Below are 22,308 nucleotides of genomic sequence, written 5' to 3'. Positions count from 1 at the left end.
ATGCTTGCAACCTACCTCATTCCTAAAACTACACTGGAAAGGCGGAAAATTACACTTCCTTACTATATCAGGTAGTAAAACCTGTTCAAAAAAAATTACTTAAAAACCCAAAACAGTAATGGGGTGATAACTTGAACAAGAATAAGGGTCCTTTTCGCGCTTAAAAAAACACGCAGTATTACTTGCAAGAAGGACATCTAGGACCAATGACTTAAGTAAATCCTATTTGGAATAAGAGTGTTATATGTCTATAAAGATAAAATCAATTAAAATAAAAAACAACAACCAACGTTTCCACTGTTTTGTTACCCTAATTGCTAGATGGGTCGGTGGAACTCATTGAACAGAACCGGATCAAAAGCTAGACTGATGACCTCAGGTATTGTTTTCAGTCGGTCCTTTGCGATGACCGATGGCTATGCTATGCTCGTGCCACAATACTTTCGATCATTATAATTTTTTGGAGTTCGTATGACGATGGTTCTAAATTTTATATAATAAAAATTAAAATTTTTATATGATTTTAATCTTTAGAATACAAATGAAAAAGACGATGGATTATTTGAAAAAGAACTCGACGTATATTGAAGAGGGTTCATTTGATGATTTGAAGTCAAATACTGACGCTTTCCTTGAGCAATTTAAATGTGAAAGGAAGGAAAAGAAAAAGGACGAAGAAGATATAGCTGAGGTATGATTGCTAAATTTTACATCAGGATTATTAGAAATAATTTTTTTTCAAAAATGGATATAACGAGACATAGTTTATTCAAGTGTTAAATAGAAAAAAAATGAATAAATCTTTTGTCAAATGTTAAAAATCTTAATAAAATTAGGGCCAATAATCGCTTTCTGAAAAAAGAACCTTCTTTAATAGCTCAAATAGAATTAGTTCAGCTAGGTAAATGAAACTTGCAAAGATTTTTAGAGCTTGATGTTAAAGCTTATTTTTGAAAGTTTTACACATCAGGCTCAACTACTTCCTTTAAATATCAAGGAAATTATGTCCAAAAAGTGATTGTTCATGCTTTTAAGAGTAGATAAATATTTAACTTCTGCAGAGAGCTGCAGTTGATGTTTGAGAGTAGAGCATTTTTGATTGATTTTTTAGGTGATCAAACAGTCCATCTTAAAGTTTAGAATTATATTATGCTTCAATGAACCCTGTTGAAACGAACAGAAAAAGGCCTGATACCTTAACCGCCTCATCCCAGCCATCACAAAAAAATGATATATTTTAACTATAACTTTGAAATAAATACTACATAAATTGGAAATAGAATAAATAAATGGTTAAATACTTTAACTTGTAAGTATAATAACGAAAAGAAAATCTCCTCCTCATCAGTTTTAACCGAATTCTTTATCCATCTACACGCGACTAAATCGAACTCGTCTAATGGTCTGATTTTGATCATCCTCCACTGATCCTACTTTTTTTCAAAAAGGAATACATTCTCATTTTTTGTTTTCATTTTTACTGGTGGAAAAAGGTTAGACGTCGACTCCTTCCATACGAAGTGCCTTAGTGAAAAAAAGAAACACGACTCATAGAAACCACTTCGCTCTTTACTTATGCTTAGCTATTGCGCTGCTTATGATTTTACAGCTTTTTATATACACATTTATGAACACAATTTTTTTTTCTTATATTATCGTTGTGATTTGTCGGTTTTTGCTTCTTGTCGCTGTACTATTTATTTTCACTCAGAAGCCTCGGAAGGGGCTCCTTCGATGAAAATTGAAATTTATAATGAAACTTTTAAGTGTCGGAAGTAATTTGAGGGCAACCATCCCTCCTCACATGCCTCTTTTTCCTTCAAAGACTTCTGATCAAAGTTTTTTTTTTACAATAAACATTGTATATTTATTTCACTCGTGCTCTACCTTTGGTGTGAAGAATAAAACAGAATAATGATATGATGATGGTAAATCTGTCATTTATAAACCAATTCGCCGTCTTTGTACCATGCTATTTATGCTACTGTTACTAATAATGATTCACTGTAGCACCAAGCCACCTGAGGCCAACACAGCTACGGGATTTGTGCTCTGCACGAGAATAATACTGCTGCAGCTGAGCTAGGAAATGAGGTTAGCAACTGGTTTTGTATTAAATCAGGAGTTAAGCAGGATTGTGTTCTGTCCACCTTTATATGGGTCATTTTGATGGACTTCGTCTTAAGGAGCACATGAGAGGCAATTGGAGACCACAGAATCAAATGGGGAGGCAAAACTCTCCTTGACTTAGATTATGCTGATGATTTAGGCATATTAGATGAAAGTATGAGCAAAATGAATGAATTTTTAGAGGTTTTGCGAGTTCAGGGTGCTAGAATGGGTTTGAAAATTAATGTTAGGAAGACTAAGTCACAAAGGCTAGGAATAATTGCAGATGAAAAGGTGACGTTGGTAACGAAAAGATTGATCAAGCGGGCAGCCTCACTTACCTTTCTAGTATTGTTAATAAAGACCTGGGAGCAGTGAAGATGTCAAAAGTAGAATACCTAAGGTTTAGGGTGTTTTTCACAGTTAAAAAAAGTTTGTAAGAATAGGAAGATAAATCTGCAAACCAAGATTAGAACATTGTAAGCTACAGTGATGACAGTGGTCAAATATGGCTCTGAAGCATGGGTGCTCCGAAAAGCGGACGAAAATTTACTAGATGTTTTCCAGAGAAATTGCCTAAGGATTGTTCTGGTTACCCGGCTGACTGATCGTATTTCAAACAGTAGGTTGCACGAAAAATTTGGTTGAATCCCGCTTTCTAGGGCTATGCTATTTATGCTTAGCTATTTATCCACTCTATGAATTATGGACGGGTTGGTGGGCTGGTCCTAATCCACCTCGATTCGTTGGATCTCTATTGGATTTAAAAGTGAAGAGCAATAATCCAGCATTTCTATCGTGCTCTACCTTTGGTTTTTAGAATAAAACGGAATCATTATATAATAAAGGTGGCAAGTTTATTTCACTTATATCTCCAATAGCATGATATAAGGATGATAAATATGTCATTTATAAACCAATGCGCCATCTTTGTACCATGCTATTTATGCTTAGCTATTTATTTACTATATAAATTACGGACGGATAGGTGGGTTGGTCCAAATCCACCTCGATTCGTTGGATCTCCAATGGATTTGAAAGTGAAGAGTAATAATCTAGCATTTCTGTCGTTCTCTACCTTTGGTGTTAAGACTAAAACAGAATCATTATATAATAAAGGTAGCAAGTTAATTTCACTTATATTTCCAATAGCATGATATAACGATGACAAATTCGTTATTTAGAAACTAATTCGCCATCTTTGTACCATGCTATTTATCTGTAGCTATTTACCTTCTATAGTTTTACTAAAGAACTGCTCTACAAATGGGTACGTGGAAGCAAATCCACCACGTGCAATCGTTGGATCTCCTGTGGATTTGAGAGGGAAAATTGTACAACGAGGATGGCGGTCATTACGATAACAACAAGTATGAATGGTCCTAATAATAATACATCAAGCTTATGGTACCTAGGGTATTTAGAATATTGTCTTCTAATTGTATTAGTAGAAGTGGCAGTTGTGTTTGTAGTCTCAGTAGCAATAGCACTACTAGTTGTAGTCACAGTCACAAGCAGTTGCAATCACGAGTATTGGCATTAGCAGTCATAAGTTTTCGCACTCACAGTCGCAAGTAGCCACAGAAGCAGTTAAGTTACATTCGTGTTCGGGGTTTTTGGTGGTTGCATTTGCAGTCGTAGGTTGTCACAGGCGCAAGTATTCGCAGTCTTAAGTAGTCGCAGTTGCAAATAATCATTAGTAGTTGCAGCTGCAAGTAGTCGCAGTGGCTGTCACATGTAGTCACAGTCTAGTTGCTAGAAATCAAAGTAGCAATCGTAATTAAATTCATTCGCAAGTAGTTGCAAGTATTCGCGTGCTTATATAGTCGTAGTTGTAAATAGTCATAATTGGAAGTAGTCACAGTCATACAACACAAGAAGTAGTCACAGGAAGAAGTCACAGGTGGTCACAGTCATAAGTAGTCAAAGTCGCAATCGCAAGCAGTTTAGACTGAAGAATATAAAACCGTTCTTATTGTACCATTGGAATACTTTAAATACACTTAAGCGATCTGTGAAATAAAAATTTGACAAACTTGAAATAACTTCGAGAAATGACTGCGGCAACGTTCTTGTGGTAAGGATCTTGGACTACCCAGAAATTTCCTTCAGACATTACGTAGTGTTTTCTGATGCCCTTCTGAAAGATAAAGTCTTTCGGAATTTTCATGACGCAGCTCGTTAAAGGCTTTAGTCAATGGGGACTGAAGCTCCCGAAGTGTGCTTTCTGTTAGTAAACGCCTGTGAAACTGGCACTTTGGCTGCTCTATTCATAGACGGTTTTAAATTCAGCACTAAACCTCTCATGTGGTACAGCCAGTCTTATCTTTGTTATCATCGAGTTTGGACTAGTGTCTTGCGATGAATCAATTTTGTTCTAGTGTTCAAAGTGAAGCCGTTAGACGTCGAACGGATTTAACAGATTTCAGTTGAAATATTGTTGCTTAAGGTTTTATTTCTGAGAATCAGAATTAATGTTTAATGCACGAAATTGTTATATAAATATATCCATCCAAATACTTATATTGCCTACCTTTTCTTAGTTAGATTATTTATTTTAAATACAAAGCTGACAGTGAAATAAAATTGCAATCAGCTCCTACACTTATATGCTGAATTAGCAGGTCTTATATTATGGGGGCTGGAGATCTGAGAGAAAACGGTTTTTTTTTTTTTTTGGTCATTCAGTAGAACTGACCTTGCAGATCAAAATTGTATTAACAATGACAGAACGTTACTTAATAATTCACTAACAACCGTTTTATTCTGTTATTTTAGTTAAAGAAAGAATTGGAAACCCCAAAACGTCATCGTGGAGCCCGAACAGTTCAGGATGAGAATGAAGAAGATGATGATGTAAACTTTGTACCAACTTCAGCTGCTAGGGCTAAATTGAGGGGACGAGGAAGAGGTACTTTTTGAGTTCTCTCAGTGTGTTACCATTTAATTGGTTAGAATCAGTTTGAACCCGTAGTATTGTAGTTCAGCCCAGCTGCTTAACCAGTGGTGGGTCCAGAATTCGGGAAGGTGTAAATGGGTCGGATGGGGAAGAAGAGAGACCCCATTACAAAGGGATGGATGCTTGAAATTTTTATTGCCTTTTTATTTTTTTCTTGGAAGTGAAAACTGCACAAACATAAAATGCACACTGGGTCGAATACAAGATTAATGATTGGTGGCACCAACGAAATTTTGGCCTTCCTGTCGGTGTTTTGGCCTTTCATCCCTTTAATCTGTGCAACTTTGACCTTCCAGGGGGGGGGGGGGGCACATGCCCAATGGCCTCCCTCTGGATCTGCCGCATTCTGGATCGATGGCAAGAAAGCTGATTGTTAACCGTCTCACCTGGTTCCGCGTCACTCTACTTGCTTGATTTCCTGACTTTTTCGTATCTGCACACCAAAAAACTAAAAGCTTTGAGACTCATAAAACCGAAACCTTATATTTTGTCATCCCAATCAGATTGATAATGACATTCATTATTTTCTTGGTCACGTGAACCGGTCAGCTAGGACTTGGACTTGTAGTATTCTTGTTAGCTCAGCTACTTGATTGGATCGTATTTTGCTGAAGCATGTGCATTTATTTTTATTCAATTTTTTTGTGCTTTTCCTGTTTAATTTCTCTGGTATTTTGGTTTTAAAGTTGCAACCTACTCAGTGTTGAACTTGGTTACGTACACTATTATAAAACACTAATATAAAGGGGTTCAAAAAACGAACGTTCATTGCTTATGTTCTTAAGTGAAACATTTCTGGGTTTTGACAATTAAATGGTAGTAGATATACTACTAAGCTACTACTAACAACTCACCGTAGCACCAAGCCGCCCGAGGCCAACACAGCTACGCATGTTCTTTATTCATCCCAATCCATCCAAAGCCTCCCTTTTCAAACCCTCCCAGGAAGTTTCCATTTCTTTTTAATCTTTCTTTACATCCTCCCACCCGAACCGTGGACGGCCTGCTATCTGTTTAGCCCTCGGTCGGCTAAAAAGGGCAATCTGTCATCCTTCATACGCAGAACGTGCCCTTTCCATGTCAGCTTTTCTCTCATTATAGCCTGGGAAAGCGGGATTGAACTGCGCTGTTCGCACAGTGTACTGTTCGAAATAAGGTCAATAAATCGGGTTTCCAAAACAGTCTGTTGGCAAATTTCTCTGGGAAATATCTAGCAATTCTTCCTCTATTTTTTTTTTGGAGTGCCCATGCTTCAGAACCATATTTGACCACTGTAATTACTGTAGCTTCCAATATTGTAATCTTGGTTCACAGACTTGTCTTCCTATTCTTCCAAATATTTTTCAATTGTGAAAAAATACCCTGAGCCTTGGCTATTCTACTTTAAATATCTTCACGGTACCTACCGTCTTTACCAATAATACTACCAAGGTGAGTGAAGCTGTCCACTTGGAGAATCTTTTCGTTTCCCAGGAGGGTTTTTTTTTTTTTACCAATCGTCACCTTTCATCTTCACTTATTCCGAGTCTTAGCGACTTAGCCTTCTTAAAATTAATTTTCAAATCTCCTTTAGCAACCTGAACTCGCAAAATCTCTAAAAGTTCGTCCATTTTACTCTCACTTTCATCTAGGATGTTTCAATTCTCATAATAATCTAAGTCCCAGAAAATTTTTCTTCCCTTTTTGATTCCGTGTTCTCCCATTGCCTTACCTGTGTTCCTTGTGACAAAATCTATCAAGATGATCCATATAAATGGGGATAGAACACAAACCTGCTTAACTTCTGGTTTAATACGAAACCAGCTAATAACCTCATTTCCTACATTAACTGCAGCAGTGTAATCAAACAGTTTGTGGTAAAGAATTGTTAGTAAGGAGTGACACAGCTCAAAAGTAACCGAAATTCTAAAACACAGAAATCGGTAAAGATCGGCTTATTATGCTGATTCCAAACATATAAAATTCATTAAGCTTAGTGTTACCCATGAAAGGCTATGAGCCTGAGAAAATTTGCTGGATTTTCGAAAAAGTGGTGAAACACCTTAAACGTCAAATAATTTCCATGAAATATACATCATCAAATTCAGCGTGTCAGAGAACCGTGCTGTGGAGGTTTCTAGCTCCTATCTGCAAAAATATTGAATTTTGTATTTTTGGCAGAAGAAAGATCACTAATGGGTGTCTTTTTTTTTCAGGGTGATCGTATTAAACCAGTGGTCCTAGGATGTCGAGAGAGGGCTCATTAGAACGTAAATTAAAATTGCTAGCTCCCCTTTTTAAGTGACAAAAACATTGGATTGCAACTAGCCCCCCAAGTCCCAATTTCGGATTGGAAATTTAGATCAAAGTTTGAGATTGCCATTTTGTTCAGCATAGTTGGAAGGTCCCAAAGCTATGCCTTTTGAGATAACATTTAGCGTGAAGAGCAAGGTATTAAAAAGGGGGCAGCTCCTTCATAGACGGAATAATTTCTGTTCATTTTGAGTTTTAGAGTTGCTCCTTACTTCCAGTTGAAAAAACTTGTTTTTTATTTTATTCCCGTACATAACACTAGTTACTTTAATGAATTTGTCTGCTATACCTCAAGAGGATAAGACCTTCGCTAAAGGTGTTTGATGATTCAAGTACCCATCAATTATTAACCTGAGAGTGCAAATTAAGATTTAAAAAAATCTTATTCCTAATCTTCAGTAACTTACCTCTAACCTCAGAGCCACCATATCTAAGAAACTTATTTACCATACTTATCAGCACCTGGGGCCTAATTATTTTTGGTTCTTTTAGTACTGTCTTTCTACCTCAAGAAATAATTTTTCCCTCACATCCAAGGTGTCACAAACTTTTTCATTTTCCTCTATATTTTTTCCTGTAAGTCGATCCCAGTTTAGCACATTCTCAAAATGTTCTGCCCATCTCTGTTTAACTCTTTCTTTATCAACAATTGTGGCCCGTTCCTATTTTTTTATTGGGACAAATCCAGATTGACTAATCCCTCTCAGTTTATTAACATGCCAGTACAATATTTTACTGTTATGCCGTCTAGCTGCATCTTCCAGATCCTTGGCACTTTTATCCATGGTCTCCACTTCACACCTCCTTAGTAAAAATTTTAATGCTTTCTCCACTTTCTTTACATTCCTCATTTTCGTAAGATTTATCACTCAGATTATTCTTGTACAAGCCTCTTCTCTCCATTAAAATAAAGCATTTTCAGTAATATTCCTAGCTGCGTTCCTAACTGTCTTCCGTAAGATACCGTCAGCAGCTTCAAAAATTATTTTCCTAAAATTATTCCATCCATCTTCTATATTGTCAAATTTTAAACCCTCCAGTTTAGTATTTAACTGTTTCAGTTTCTCTCAAATTCTCATCCTGGGTCTACCAACGTCATAGCTCCCCTGAAAGTAGCTACCCATCTGAAATTTCAGCTTTTAACCCTAGACACTTCTAGTTTGCGATCTTTACTTTTAACATCAGAACAGTATTCCTATATACTCTAGTATCTTGTATTGATCCTGCCTGTCTTCGATTTACATTAACATTAGGTTAGTTGTCTTCCCATCGTGTATTATAACCAAATGCTGTATTGGTTATAACTCTGATGGGTTGTAATTCTGAGTCACCTAATTTCTTGATTGCTACTCCGAATCGACGAAGAATGCTCCTTGCTTTGTACTGATTTAAAAACAAGGGCTATATAGCAGAACTGAAGTGCGAATTAAAAACTTTAAAAAAGCGGCAACCAGCTTTTCAATTTTGCACTTTAACTTTTTTATACTTTCAATTTTTCAATGTACACAAGTTTTCAATTTTGAACCGAGCAGAAATTAGTATGACTGAAGAAATTAAATTAAGCCAAAATAAATTAAAATGTACAATGAAGCCAAATTTAAAACCAATGTAAGTTACCGGAAATAAGGATGGTATTTCAGCCCTCCCAATTCCTCAAAAAGCTGTAGTGTCATTTGTTTTTATTTTTTTTACTGAAAACCAAGCAGTCTCCTAAGATTGGAGGTTTTATTTAGACAGTTGTTAGTTCTATGTATGTAAAAGAAATAGACTTTAAAGGAAGAAATGGGTGACAAAAGTAGGGTGTTTTCACAGCTACAAAACCAAATCAACTGTCATAAAAGCTTAAGACAAAGCCACAATCTTTTTAATAACTTCATTTTAAATTCTTATGGAATTTAGGTATTGAAAAGGAATGGTAAAATTTTGTGTTGATGTTTAAAGGTGGTAGAGAAGGAAGGGGACTATTCCCCCCCCCACACCTTCCGATCTTCATCTCCCGTATATGTTAATTTTCTTTTCATTTGTGTGTATAATATATAAAAGGAACATTTGTATAAAAATATATACACTATTGCGCTTCACTACTGTCTGTGGTGTCAATCTGCGATATTTTGAGGAGGGGTCAAAACGTTGCCTGCTTTGACCCCTAGACTCAAAACATTACTGTCTAGGCAGGGCAATTTTTTTAGATTTTTGTTTGAAAATACAAAAAAGGGTATTTTTCAGTAAAAAAACAAAAAGGTTTGGAAATCTAGGGGGGAGGGCTAAAAACCTCTAAGGAGGGGCAGGTGATGAATGCCCTCTGCCTTGTCTTCCCTCAGTTTATTTACATGTCGTCTAGCAGACTACATGTTTCATACCAAACAAACTATTATACAATCCTACCGTTGTTGTAAACCCCTTCAGAGCTAAATTATGGGTATCCATTGGTACAACCAGTACATTCATTAAACTAAGCTGAAATCGTGTTTACTTTTTAACATGCGTTAGCTAGCAGTAAAAAAAAAAAAAAACTGAAAAGACAAGTGTGCCTCATTTTCGATCACATATTTCTTTTTCTTTTTTTTTAATGCCATTTTTTCATTTTTATTTTATTTAGGCCGAGGAGAAACAAAGACACGGTCTCCAAAGGGTAAAGCTCGAGGTGGTGGCCGTGTCACAGCTCCAGTTATTGAACTAGAAGATGATGTAAGAATTGAAGATGTTGATATGGACGAAACCATTCCTCCCTCTCCTCCTCCTGGTAGAGGAGGTAGGTCGGTTGGAGCTAAGGTAAGTTTTTAGGATTAATCAGCTTCTAATTTAAATTAGCCTAAGTTATGCAAAAATGAATATTACTAAATTTAAAAAAGAATTTAGCATTTCAATGTCTAATGCCAATATTACGAGGCTAAAGACTTTTCTAAACAATAAGATAGCATTATAATAGAAGACTGTTTATAAAAATAATAGTTCCGCATTCATTACAGTAGTTTTTTTTTTTCAATCATTGGCTAAGAAAACATGTTTTAATTTATTGAATATTATTTGATTAAAATTCTGTTTTGCAGCCAAAAACAAAAATTTGTGGTTGTAAAGATATAATATGTATGAAAGTAATAAAAAAAAGAATTGGCTTAGATTTTCAGTGGGGATGATTATCTAAGAAAACAGGTGCAAAAAAAGAATGAGTAAACACTAATTTGTTTTTAAATGTACTCAAAATGAAAACAATTTTCTGAAAGTTCTAACGAATGAAAATTGCTGTCAAATTAGTTTTTTTTTATAATTGATGTATTAGTTATAATATTGTTGTTTTATTTAGGTATGAATGCCCAATAAAGCACAGTGATCACGTGTGAATTATTTCCGGGGATTTTTTTCTGGTTTTTCATTTTGATGTGCTTCGTACTTTAAGATGTTGCTATCATATATACATTACTTCTTATTTTGTGTGGCGCACGGAGTTTTTTCCAAGTCAAACAATTGGCATTAGAATGGCTTTTTGTGCCCCTCAATTTGAAAACCAAAAACGAAACGCCTTTTTTTGTCAAGTTTCATACAGTAACAAATTACATTTTTGATTTCAAAATTGGTGACCTATTCTGTCTCTTGAAACACTACGATCTTCGCAAACTATATGACAGCAAATGGTGTTTTTATATTTGTATAAAATACTGAAAGAAAATGCACATACGCCCTGTGACGACCATAAGTTATTCTTACTGTCATTCACAAATGGTCTTAAAAGTACAGCATTTATTTTTCAGCGAGGAAGGACTACTCAGTCGTCTATAAAGGAGGCGTTATCAAGACAATCTTCCCTTCCTCGTAGCTCCGGAACAACGCAAAGAAGAGGCTACAACTACGAAGACAGTGACTGAAATACCTGTTGATTATATTCTTATAACCTTTTTCCAAGTGTTGTTCTATACAATTTTGTTCATTATCAAAGATTCCTTTGTTGTATTTACATTAAATGTAACAATTCTAGTCCGGTCAGATAAAGATAATTCAATTTGCAGAACTTTTCTTAACCAAGAAGATAACCATGCTCTAACAACCTATTCTTACTTACCCTTCCCTCTCCGTAGCGGACGCCAAATTTTTTTGTACCTTCAAATGTATCAAAACCAAATAATAGGTATATACCTTCCCAAAAAGCAAATTGAAACAAAAATTGTGCGAGATGCGAGCTATTGGGTTGGGTGTAACTACATAAGTACCTTTACTTTTGAACGCCAAATAAGAATCATAATACACTTTGTATAAGCCAGCTTACGCTTCATGTAAATAAAGAATAAAGAAAAAGAGTTTTTCTTTTCAAATAAAGAAAAGGAACATATATATATTTTGGTAATATGATCAGTAAGGTCGAAATTTCCTTGAACTTTTCAATTCTTGTATTCTTTTCTTGTCTTCTTCAAATTTTTGTCTTAGTTGTGCAACATCTACAAAAAAAAAAGAAATATAAGACCATTTTCTGAGAAATTTATTCAACAGAAAGAGATAACCCTTTTCTTTTCTACAACAAAATTATAATACTTTACTCATTGTCAAGATAATACAGTACGATAGCACTAGACTGATCTTTTAATAGAAAAACTGCAAAGAGAAAACTTGACTGTGGCATTATGGTCGAGCAATTGTTTTTAAACAACATTTTTGCCCTATCCCCACAAACTAGGACACTGGATCGATAGTTCTGTTCAATTTCCAGTACTTTGTTTGGATTTCAGGATTCTCAGAAACTGTTGCTTTTCCAATGTGTTTGCATCTCCTTCGTTGGGTTACAAAAGTACTTGGTAAATGAAGGAGTTGTTACAATCTTATTTTTAGTGCGTCATCACAATGTCCTGTGAAATAACAGGAAAATTTGCTCACAAGCTCAGTATCACCACTTATTGACCAAACAATCAGTGTTATTTTCGGTTATTGACAACTACAAGACTTAAGTTGGGTACCTCAGGAACACACTGGCGTGTTCTCTGGAAAAAAATCGTTTTTGCGATACGACCAAAATTTTTCCGACGTAGACTCATTTGCCTACGTCACTGTGCTATGTCGTCTGTAAATAATTCTACCCACCAAACAGAGTAACGAAAAGTGAGTCAGCACAAAATTATTTGCGAATACCATATTTGCTCTGACATGTGAATAATTAATTTTCATAAAAAATTCTTTGCTTATTTTACTCCTAAATTCGCGGCACCAGATGTCTTTTATGGCGGTTTTAAGATCTTCTTTTGAAAGAGTCAACAAGTAACTTTATGGGGATAACTTGATCAAGAATATCGGTACATTGCATCTTCTATCCTAACTATTTCATAAAAGAATGCTTTAATAGTACTGCACAGTTTTGTCGTGTTAAACTCGCCATTTGATCTGACCCCTCGTAAATTGTGTTCGCACCCGATATGTGTCAATAGCTGCAAAAGTATTGACGCATCAGACCCTAGGATGAAAGTAAGAGAAAGTCCGCTCTCAAAAAGTCATTTTCCAGACATCATGCAGCAACGGAACTTCCAAGAAAAGATATATTGTCAATATTAGGGCCTGGAAGGGTAATCCAAGATCCATACTTACCTACTAGATTTTAAGCTAAACTTAATGTTTTAATCCAAAGTTGTGACCGACAGCTAACCTACCTTCGCAGAATATCTAAAGTCTTAAAGTAAATGAAAGAGCAGTCAATTCTTTCTCACTAATCTCCATCGATAAACGTGCTATAATTGACATTTCATTGAAAGAAAATATGACATTTTTTCCCCTTAGAAAAAACGATGGAAAATTAGAGAAATCAGATCTTTGATGCATAAAAGATCTGATTAAAAAGATGTGAAAATTACTAGCGTGAAGAGTATACTACTACTAACAAAAACTCACCGCAGCATCAAGCCACCTGAGGCCAACACAGCTACGCACGCTCCTCCTGTATCCTAATCTATTCAAAGCCTCCCTCTTTACACCCTCCCAGGCAGTTCCCATTTCCTAAGTAAAAATACATATAGCATTAGTACCAAGCAATGTAGTGGCACAGAGACACAGTTGATAAATTCCAGGATGAGAATTTCAGAGAAAGTTTCCAGGAACAGTTGAATATTCAACTAGAAGGTTTAAAATTTGGCAATGTAGAAGATACATAGAATAATTCTAGGAAAGTAGTTTGTGAAATAGCAGGTAAGAGAGAGAGAGAGAAAGAGAACGGTTTATCAAACAACTTTTGTAGCTCTTTGCTAATTTGCAGTTGCGAAAAAAAAGAACTATAATATCGGTTTAAACGTGCACGTATAGGAATCAGTTTGGACTTCTGTCTGGTTCTGCTGTCAGGCAGGCCGGCTGCGGTCAAGATGTCTACACGGGCTGGGTCTAAAAGCAATGCTTTTCAAACCTCATGATGAGAGCACACATTTGTTTTGGGCACTGGATGTTTAGTGTAATGAGTGCTTCTTGGTAAGGAATATCTCTAGAACCCAGGGTAATCCTAACTGCCCTTTTCTGCACTGACTCTAGGTCGTACATCAGGTGAGCAGTGTGTAGTACTGAAGGGCCCCACATAGGACAGGCATACTCCAAGACTGGTTGCACATAACAAAGATATGCACGGAGGAGACTTGACATCGCAACCAAAGCGAGGCATTTTGGACAGTGTTTGAAGGGAAGCATTACCTTTCCTAATTACACTGTCAACATCTAGGGCTATAATGAGCGAAAGGTTGAGATGGCGAGGGCATGTTCTTCAGATGAAGGATAACAGATTACCAATGATTGTCCTTTTCGGCCAACCATCTAGGGCTAAAAAAAATGCAGGTCGTCCCATATTGGGTTGGGAGGATGTCGTAAGGAACGAATTAAGGGAAATAAGAACTTCCTGGGAAATTTTAAACAGGGAGGCATTGAATAGATTGGGATGAAGGAGGAGCGTGTGTAGCTGTGTTGGCCTCAGGCAGCTTAGTGCTGCGGTGAGGTTTTAGTAGTAGGAGTAGTAGTTTTTCGAATATTCCTTGTATTTCTCAGAAATTATCATATATGTATTTTTTTCCGTAAGATCAAGAGCTACACGAGAATATTCGGAAGGAGAAAATTAACGCAATGTACCTTTTACTCCCTTGCTAACTTTTCACTGGTCCTATGTTATCGGCTTGCTACCTCTGATCAGAATTTTAAGGTGTTCAAGTAGTTTTTTTTAGCGAAACTATTCGCACCGTTTTGGGATGTAGGTTGGTAGTAGTGTCGGCAATTAGAGAGGTGGGGGATCCCCCCCCCCCAATTTAGAAAAAATACTTGTTGTGGGGTATTTTCAGTGAAATGCCTTTTTTTGGTATTCTCATTGTCGAAACTGAAAAATATAGAAGTTTTATATGTTCACAAAATTTCTTATGTGAGCACTTTAAATGGTATATGCTTCTTTTGCGTTTTATTAGCCCCTCAACCAAACTACATGTATTTAAATTCCGATCTATTTTTTTTTTTTTTTTTTTTTAGTGGCCGGGAGATGGTACTTTATATTATCTACAGCTTCTGTTCAAAAAAAAGTTCAATAGTGACGAAAACAAAAGAAACAATAAAATTTAACATGTTCTCATAATCAAAAATATTTGTTTCTACAGCCGTTTATAAATAAGCTTTTATCTCCATTGGCACGTCTTTTTTTTCTAATGGCTTAGGTGAGGGAACAAAAAATGTTCATTATCTACCTTCAATCAAACTCCCCCCTCCCCTATTCTCTCGACTCTGAGCGTGTGTTGGGCGGGGGGGGGGGGTCTACCAACGAAGAAATGGAAGATATGCTAACAAAAATTTCAAATTTTTAGCCTAATTTTTATTTTCGGTGACACAGCACCGGTTGAAATAGAAATATGTTTGAAACACATAAATGGTTGAAACACAAAATATAGAAATATGGACACAAAATGACAGGATAAGAAACGGAAATATTCATAAAACAAAACAAAATTATTCGAGTACTTACTCTGGATTTTGGACTGTTTCAGTTGATACGTATAGAAATTGACTAATTGTTTCTCTGACATCTTTTTCTTCTCTTTCTTCTTAATCTTTTGTTCTGTAGCCTCAGTTCGCGCAATGACAGCGGCGCGCCCCCTAAAACAAAACAAAATGTCAGAAGCCTGTTCAGTTGACATACTGAACACTTGATGTTCAGTATGTTTCGCCCAAAACAAATTAAGAGCGAAAGACAAATCGAACACATGGTTCTTGCTCTGATTTAAAGAAACTAATGAAGAATCACCAGAATCGAAGTTTCCAGAAAGGGCTAGCGCAAATAAATTGTTGGAAATAGCTTTGGAAAGCGTTTGGATGTCACAAGCTCAATGGAGCCACATTGGGTTTTTTATGTCAATTAAGGGGAAAAAAGAACAAGGAACCTTAGAAACAAAGTAAAACAGAAATATGACGCACAAAATGATCAGTACAAAAATATAAGGAATCAATTTTCAAACTAACATTAAAAATTAAACCGACATTCAGATCCGATAATATTAAAAAATAGCAGTATGGCCATACTGTAGCTATTAATTCAGCAGAATCTGTCACAAACACAAAATGTGCTAGGTTTTGAAAGACGTCAGGCCTTATTTTCTAATCACCAGAATCAAAGTTTCCAGAAAGGGCTAGCGCAAATAAATTGTTGGAAATAGCTTTGGAAAGCGTTTGGATGTTTGACGAAATATAAAAGTAATCAAGAAACCCACAAACAAGGATGATTTTCAAAAAAAAGCAGAAACAAAAGACAAAGCAGATATTTTGCCAAGGATCTCCTTCAAGCCGTCAAAATATTAGTCTAATTATTGGTTTCTTAATTATTTTTATATTTGACTCACGACGTCACTTCCTTACCATGAACTTTGGGCACAAGTGCCTTAGTTCTGACTATCATCGACGTCTTCTTCCCTCCTTCAAAGAAAATCCCCCAATCCTTCCTAATACAAGACTTAATGCTCGTAGAGCTCCAAATACCCAACTTGACTTGTGTCCCCAAATGTTGACCATGAGGTACAAAAACTCTTTCGTTCCCTATTTTGTTTCGCAATTTAATAATTGATTTAACTTTGTAATTATGTTTATCCCTTTACATTTATTTTATCATTGTAATATTTCTGACGTGCTTATGCTAGCTTGTGTGCTATTTTAGCCAATAAATCATATTCTATTTTTATCAGACGTCATTTAGAGCCAATGCTGTCTTAAAAAATATTTAAGCTTTTGGATGTATTAAATCGTCTTATTCTATTTGTTTACACTTTTCTACTTTACCGCATTACTTTCAAGTGTTTATATTAGCAATCTTTGGTCTTTAAGAGGCAACAGCTGCAGAATCTCGGCATTTCTTTGGTTTTCTTTAGATTTAATAATGCCTAAACAAGATACGAGGCTAAAAATGACAGATGACAAGGAGCAGAACTTTACGTTCTGCATCTCTAAAAGCACAAGAAACGCATGAAATGTTACGTGAGGTGATCATCGCGCGGTACAAAACAGGTCACAGCTTTAAGGAATTCTATTCTTTAAAAATGCTGAATTCCACCTTTAAAATGGTTCCCCCATCAAAAGTATTTCAGTAAAATTGTAATTACTTCTGTTGAAACAGAAACTTGCAGGAATAATGGCAAAATACTGCACGGTGGGTTTTGGCTAACACATAGAATTATGGTGTTGCCTAGACACAATATCAGAACAGATCTATAGCTCAAATTAGGACTTAGAAAAATATTTCACGCACTAAAGGCTGGTGGCAGCTAATGATTCCTCTGATTCAAGGCCGATTACTACTATACAGATTTTAAACCGAGTCTATGACAGTTTTGGTGTTTAGCAGAATTAATTAATTGATAAGAAGGAATTAAGTAACATTCCAAAATGTCCAATTGTTCACTATTTCATGAGTTTAATTGCTTTCGTTTTAAAAAGTTTAGACGAGCACGGGAAATGGATAAATCTAATTCCAATAGATTTTCAAAAAGCGCTCGATCTTGTTGATGAAAAGATTTTGCTGTAAAAGATATGTCGTAGGAAAAAAATATTCCTGAAAATCTTACTAATATTGCAAAAAAAAATTTTAGCAAAAAGAGAACAAATTATAAAGTACAAAAATAATTTGTCATCTTTTTGCCAGTTATCTGTGGCCACAAGGAGCAGTGGTCAGTCCTTTATGCTTTTTCCTCATGATCAATGACGTAGCTCTCGGGCTAGACAAAGGATGGACGTATGCAAAAGATCTTGTCGTAGCTGAGTCAGTATTCTGAGCGAGTAAAAACCTAAACTTTCAATTATATTTGACAAGTTACCTCTAAAGCATCAAAATAGAATAAGGTAGTAAATAAAGATAAATAATCAGTAACAACATTTTCATTTCGAACGAAAAACCTACCTGTAATCGAAACACCTATAAACCCAAACCTCCTCAGCCACAGCACTACCCTGCTAGGAGGTAGTGATATCTACTGATCTAACTTGGCATGGAAATCTAAGAATGATTGTAAAAATGGCAAACGTTGCTATCCAAATGCTGAAAAATCTTATTAAATTCTGGGTTCCAAAGGATATGCTAAAGTTAATTTTCTGCACGTTCATCCATCCACTTTTAGAATGTGCATGTTCTGTTTGTCATTTCACTGCGACAAAAAAAGAAAGTGACAAAATTGAACGGATTCAGAAGAGATCACCACAAATCATCTACGGAGCTTCCCAATTGCCTTGCTGTTTTCATCTAAAATTAGTTGAATTTGACCCCCTGTTTGTCCATCACAAAAATCTGTGACCAAAACTTGGCTCAACCCTCACCCTCCATCCGATATGCAAAAACTACCTCCGGCCTTCCTTGGTCCCTCTTAGGTCTCGACTCCCCAGAGAAGCGGCTGTGGAAGTTCCGAAACTGACACCAGTCTACTCCAAGTCACAGCGTCATTCCCAAAGCTTTGTGTTAAGTTTTCTTTGTACTTTTAAAAATTCATAACTTGTATCTTTTAACAAATGTACTCGCAACTTTTGAGCTCGTTCTCAAATTTGTCTTATGGCGACCGTATTTTAATTACTATAATATTTTTTATTATTTTATACTTAATTGATTGATTAAAAGATACCATATTTGGGCCATGTCTATGAAAGTGTATCTTATTTAACATGAATGATCTAATTTGATCATATTTGGTTAAATATTGTACTTATTTAGATTGCTTCGTTATTTGCACATATTAATTACGACACGGCCTATCCACAGTTAGTTTATTGGTATTGTGCTGCTTGTTTTTCTTGAAAAAAGGAATCATGTTACAGTAGACCCTCATTCAACTAAATGTTTGTTGAGGTAAAAAGCCTTCTGTTGATAGAATTGTATGGATCAGATTACGATTATTATCATTTTTACTCTCCATTATCTTCTTTTGTCGGACAATCACTTTCCTGTATAGGTTTTAGAAAAAAATGTTCATCCGTGTGTCTTAGATGGAAAGCCTTCGAGGAATGAGTAACGTTTTATAGATTTAGAAGGCTCTTTTAGAAGAAAAGCACGGCCTAACGCTTGACAAGGGGCTCAAATCGAAAAAGAGAGGAAGGGTGGAGGGAAATCTAGAAGTTTTAGGGTTTTCGTTGTGGATGATAAGATTTGAAGCATTAAATCTACCACCCACTCTTAACAGATAAACAGGAATGAAGCAATCGCAGTTATCGGAACGAACGAATAGATGTGTAGAACACATTTTTAAAACATAAGCTTTTTTTAAATTTTATATATAAAATCACAACCTCTGAACATAAACGTGAGTAAAAGATGATGCAAAAGGCCATAACGAATCATCGAAAAACCAAAAACCTTCAATCATGTTGAAAACCAATAACCAGAAAATCGAATGATTTCATCAATTTCAGGTACTTTAAACAGTGTATAATCTAAGTTTAATCTGAAATTTGATGTATCGCCATTTCAGACACCAAAGTCTTGCTTGACTCAGGTCAAAACAAACAGAATTGACTCTTTACTAGTAGTTAAAGCATACTTAGAGGTCACGACAGTCCAGCCTTCATCGTCAGCTTCACCTTGTTTATTCTTGGCTTCCTGGATAGCTTTCTGTTTGTCATACTCTTCTAAATATGTATTTATTTCTCTTTGTAGCTCATCCCTTGATACTAATTTATCCTCACATTGCTGTATCCATTCTAAAAACGAAAAACAAATTACATTTCGTACTGTTGAATACAGTTACATAAAATGATTTAAAGTATAGCAAATTCTAAGTCAGAAGATAGAAAGATAAGTTTGAGTTGCATAAAAGACATGATCAGATGCATAATAAAGAGCTATAGTACTTCAATATATGATTTTTTTTTGTTACTTTTTTCAGTGTCACTTCATATGAAAGAGTTAGACATAGAAACTTCGGAGGGGGTTTGTTCCATTAGAAATTCAAAGTTCTAGAGCAGCTTTATTATTCAAAAGTGATCAGAGGGCAATCAGCCCACCACCTTCCCACGACCCTTTTGACTAAAGACATCCCCAAGACATTCGACCAAAATTTTCAGACGACCAGTTTTTTCAAAATAGTACAAGGTCAAATAGAAATGCCTCAAAAAATGACATGACCTTCCACAGTCCCTGGGGCAAGTATTGTACACTATACAATTTGCCTATTATTTACATTGCGTGTTTTTTTTTTGGGGGGGAGGGAGAGTTCTAATCCTGGTTCTCCAAAAGCCTTAGGGTATTAAGGTGAAAATTTCAAGAAAACGTTAAGGATGATGTTGAAAAAATCCAAACACAGTATGTGCTTGCTAGCTGTCATAAAGGCGAATCAGCAATATCTTAGGAACTGCTGAGGGTCATAAGTTGAAACTTTTGGGAAATACTGAAAAGTGATCGGAGAGCAACCACCCCCTCACCCTTTCTGGATACCCCTCCCTCACATTGATCGACAATTTGAGAGACATTGTGTTAAGGTCTAATAACTTTGCCTCTGGGGATGGCATGAACGTAAAATATGGAATTTGCCCATTGTTTATATGTACAATAGGATTTATTATTGGGAAAAGTAGGCATGGTTAATCCTGTGTATCCAAAAAGTGTAAAAACTTCAGGGAATGAAGAGCGGGATTTTCAACTAAATCCAAAGACACTATGTACATCAAGGTTATCAAAAGTACGTACATGCAATATCTTAGGAACAACCAAGGGTATTAACTTTAAACTTTCAGGGCTACAACTAGTACTTCGACTACTTGCAACTGCAACTGCAACTACTTGTGGCAAATACTGCAACCACTTGTGTCTGCAACTATGACTGCTTCTAACTGAGACTATTTGCGACTGCGTCTGTCACTATCTGCGACAAATTACGAGCGCGACTATTTGTGGTTGCAATTTCGACTACTTATGACTGCAACTATTACTGCAACTGCTGCTACTACTAAATTTGAAACTTTCAAGAAATGATAAGGGCAAGGCCGTATCTGGGGAACCGTATCCTGATTTGACCCCCCCCCCCCAAAAAAAAAAAAAAATCTGTCCGCCTCATAAAAAACGTAACAAAAATGCATTTAAACACATTTTTGATGCATTTTTTAGAGTTTTTTGTTTGTCAAACACCCCCTAAAAATACCCCCCCCCCTAAAAAAAGTCCTGGATATGCTAAAGTAATGCTGGGTATGCTAAAGTAAGTCCTTAGTTAAAAGGGGATGTTATACTAAGTAAAGACATTATATCCAGGTTGTCAAAACGCCACGTCTTCATTATTTGAATAACAGTTAAGGAGGGGTACTGAAAAATTCAGAAGAATATTGAACTTAAAGACACTACTTACATCCAGGTTGTCAAAAGCGGATATGCCCTTGGCTAAGGGGGATGCTATACCAAATAAAAATACATTAAATGCATCCAGGTTGTTAAAATGCCACGCCTTCAGTATTTGAAGAACAGTTAACATTCAGAAGAATGTTGATGGTAATAGTGAACTTAAAGACACTATTCGAATCCTGGTTTTCAAAAGCTGATATGCCCTTGACTATGTTCGTAGTAATTTTGTTCGTTTTCAGTTTGAATTGAGCATTCATTTTAGGCTTTATTATTCGTGTATGTCAGTACCTGTTTTCTTTATTTGATTATGCATTTTAATTTATTTTCGTTTTGGGTTTCATTTATTATTTGGCAGTAATTTCTGGTCGTTTTAATTTTGAATTATTACTTTATTTCTGTTCGTCTTAGCAGTAGAGGAGCAATACATGCAGTGCAATGTAGCAGTACAGGAGCAACAAGATACAATGAACAGCACTAGCATAAGCTTCAATACCTTGATCCGTAAGCTTTCGCCAATTATATTCATCTATTCAGCTGCATTTTTGTTCTATGGATTCCAGTAAGAAAGATTTTTTTGCTTCTTAGCCTGTCAATAGTTTTTTGTTTGTAGTTGATTGACACGGTAATTTGACCAACAAAAATAGGCTTGAAAACATTCTTACAAGTCTTTACTATATGTTTGGTTTTGCAAACACCCTCATCCCTAACCTGTGCCAGGAACTGCCTTACATCAAGTCAGGCAGTAGGCTAAACCCTAGGGCTCAGTTAAGTTCATAATGATCAGAATGGACACTATTAATTAAAGAGATACAGCCTACGGATCTTCACCAATGGCGTAAACCTACACCCTTCCTCTGGTTTGTACATATCTTGCAGAAGTACGTTAAATCATCAGTTAAACTGCGAAATTTTTTCACTTGATTTTTTTTTAGCGAATTTGAAACCACGGAGGACCACCCAATACAGATAGATACAAAAAACAACTAAGCTTTATGCTTTAGTTCAAAGGCTGTTCACGATAAATTCCGCTTACAATACTCCTCAAACTTCTAAGAATCGCAAGGTACTGTCAAATCGAATCAATTTCGGACTGAGCAATAAAAGATATAGTACCGCACAGAAGAAGCAGAGTGCCAAAACATGCCACGAAATCAAAATGTACCGC

The 22,308-nt window shown here is 35.9% G+C and overlaps 2 protein-coding genes across 6 annotated transcripts in view; one reads left to right on the top strand and one right to left on the bottom strand.

The window, feature by feature from the left end:
- Window positions 1–11,319, top strand: part of LOC136026043 (double-strand break repair protein MRE11-like) — a 73,614-nt gene extending 62,295 nt beyond the window's left edge. For all 5 annotated transcript variants that reach the window (XM_065702213.1, XM_065702212.1, XM_065702215.1 and 2 more), the window contains 4 exons: window positions 535–691; window positions 4,888–5,020; window positions 9,960–10,132; window positions 11,110–11,319. In XM_065702213.1, coding sequence (XP_065558285.1) covers window positions 535–691; window positions 4,888–5,020; window positions 9,960–10,132; window positions 11,110–11,223 — 577 coding nt within the window. In that variant the 3' untranslated portion in view covers window positions 11,224–11,319. The remainder of the gene's footprint in view (window positions 1–534; window positions 692–4,887; window positions 5,021–9,959; window positions 10,133–11,109) is intronic.
- A 321-nt stretch (window positions 11,320–11,640) lies between these two features.
- LOC136026044 (ribosomal RNA-processing protein 7 homolog A-like) overlaps window positions 11,641–22,308 on the bottom strand; it is a 28,690-nt gene continuing 18,022 nt past the window's right edge. Inside the window, exons 5-7 of the mRNA XM_065702217.1 lie at window positions 19,354–19,513; window positions 15,312–15,442; window positions 11,641–11,790 (exon numbers count right to left, since the gene is read on the bottom strand). Coding sequence (XP_065558289.1) covers window positions 11,705–11,790; window positions 15,312–15,442; window positions 19,354–19,513 — 377 coding nt within the window. The 3' untranslated portion in view covers window positions 11,641–11,704. The remainder of the gene's footprint in view (window positions 11,791–15,311; window positions 15,443–19,353; window positions 19,514–22,308) is intronic.

This window comes from Artemia franciscana, chromosome 4 (assembly GCF_032884065.1).
Source record: "Artemia franciscana chromosome 4, ASM3288406v1, whole genome shotgun sequence".
In the NCBI taxonomy this organism is placed as follows: domain Eukaryota; kingdom Metazoa; phylum Arthropoda; class Branchiopoda; order Anostraca; family Artemiidae; genus Artemia; species Artemia franciscana.
Note: the sequence above shows the minus strand (reverse complement) of the source record. Positions and strands in the feature narration are given on the sequence as shown.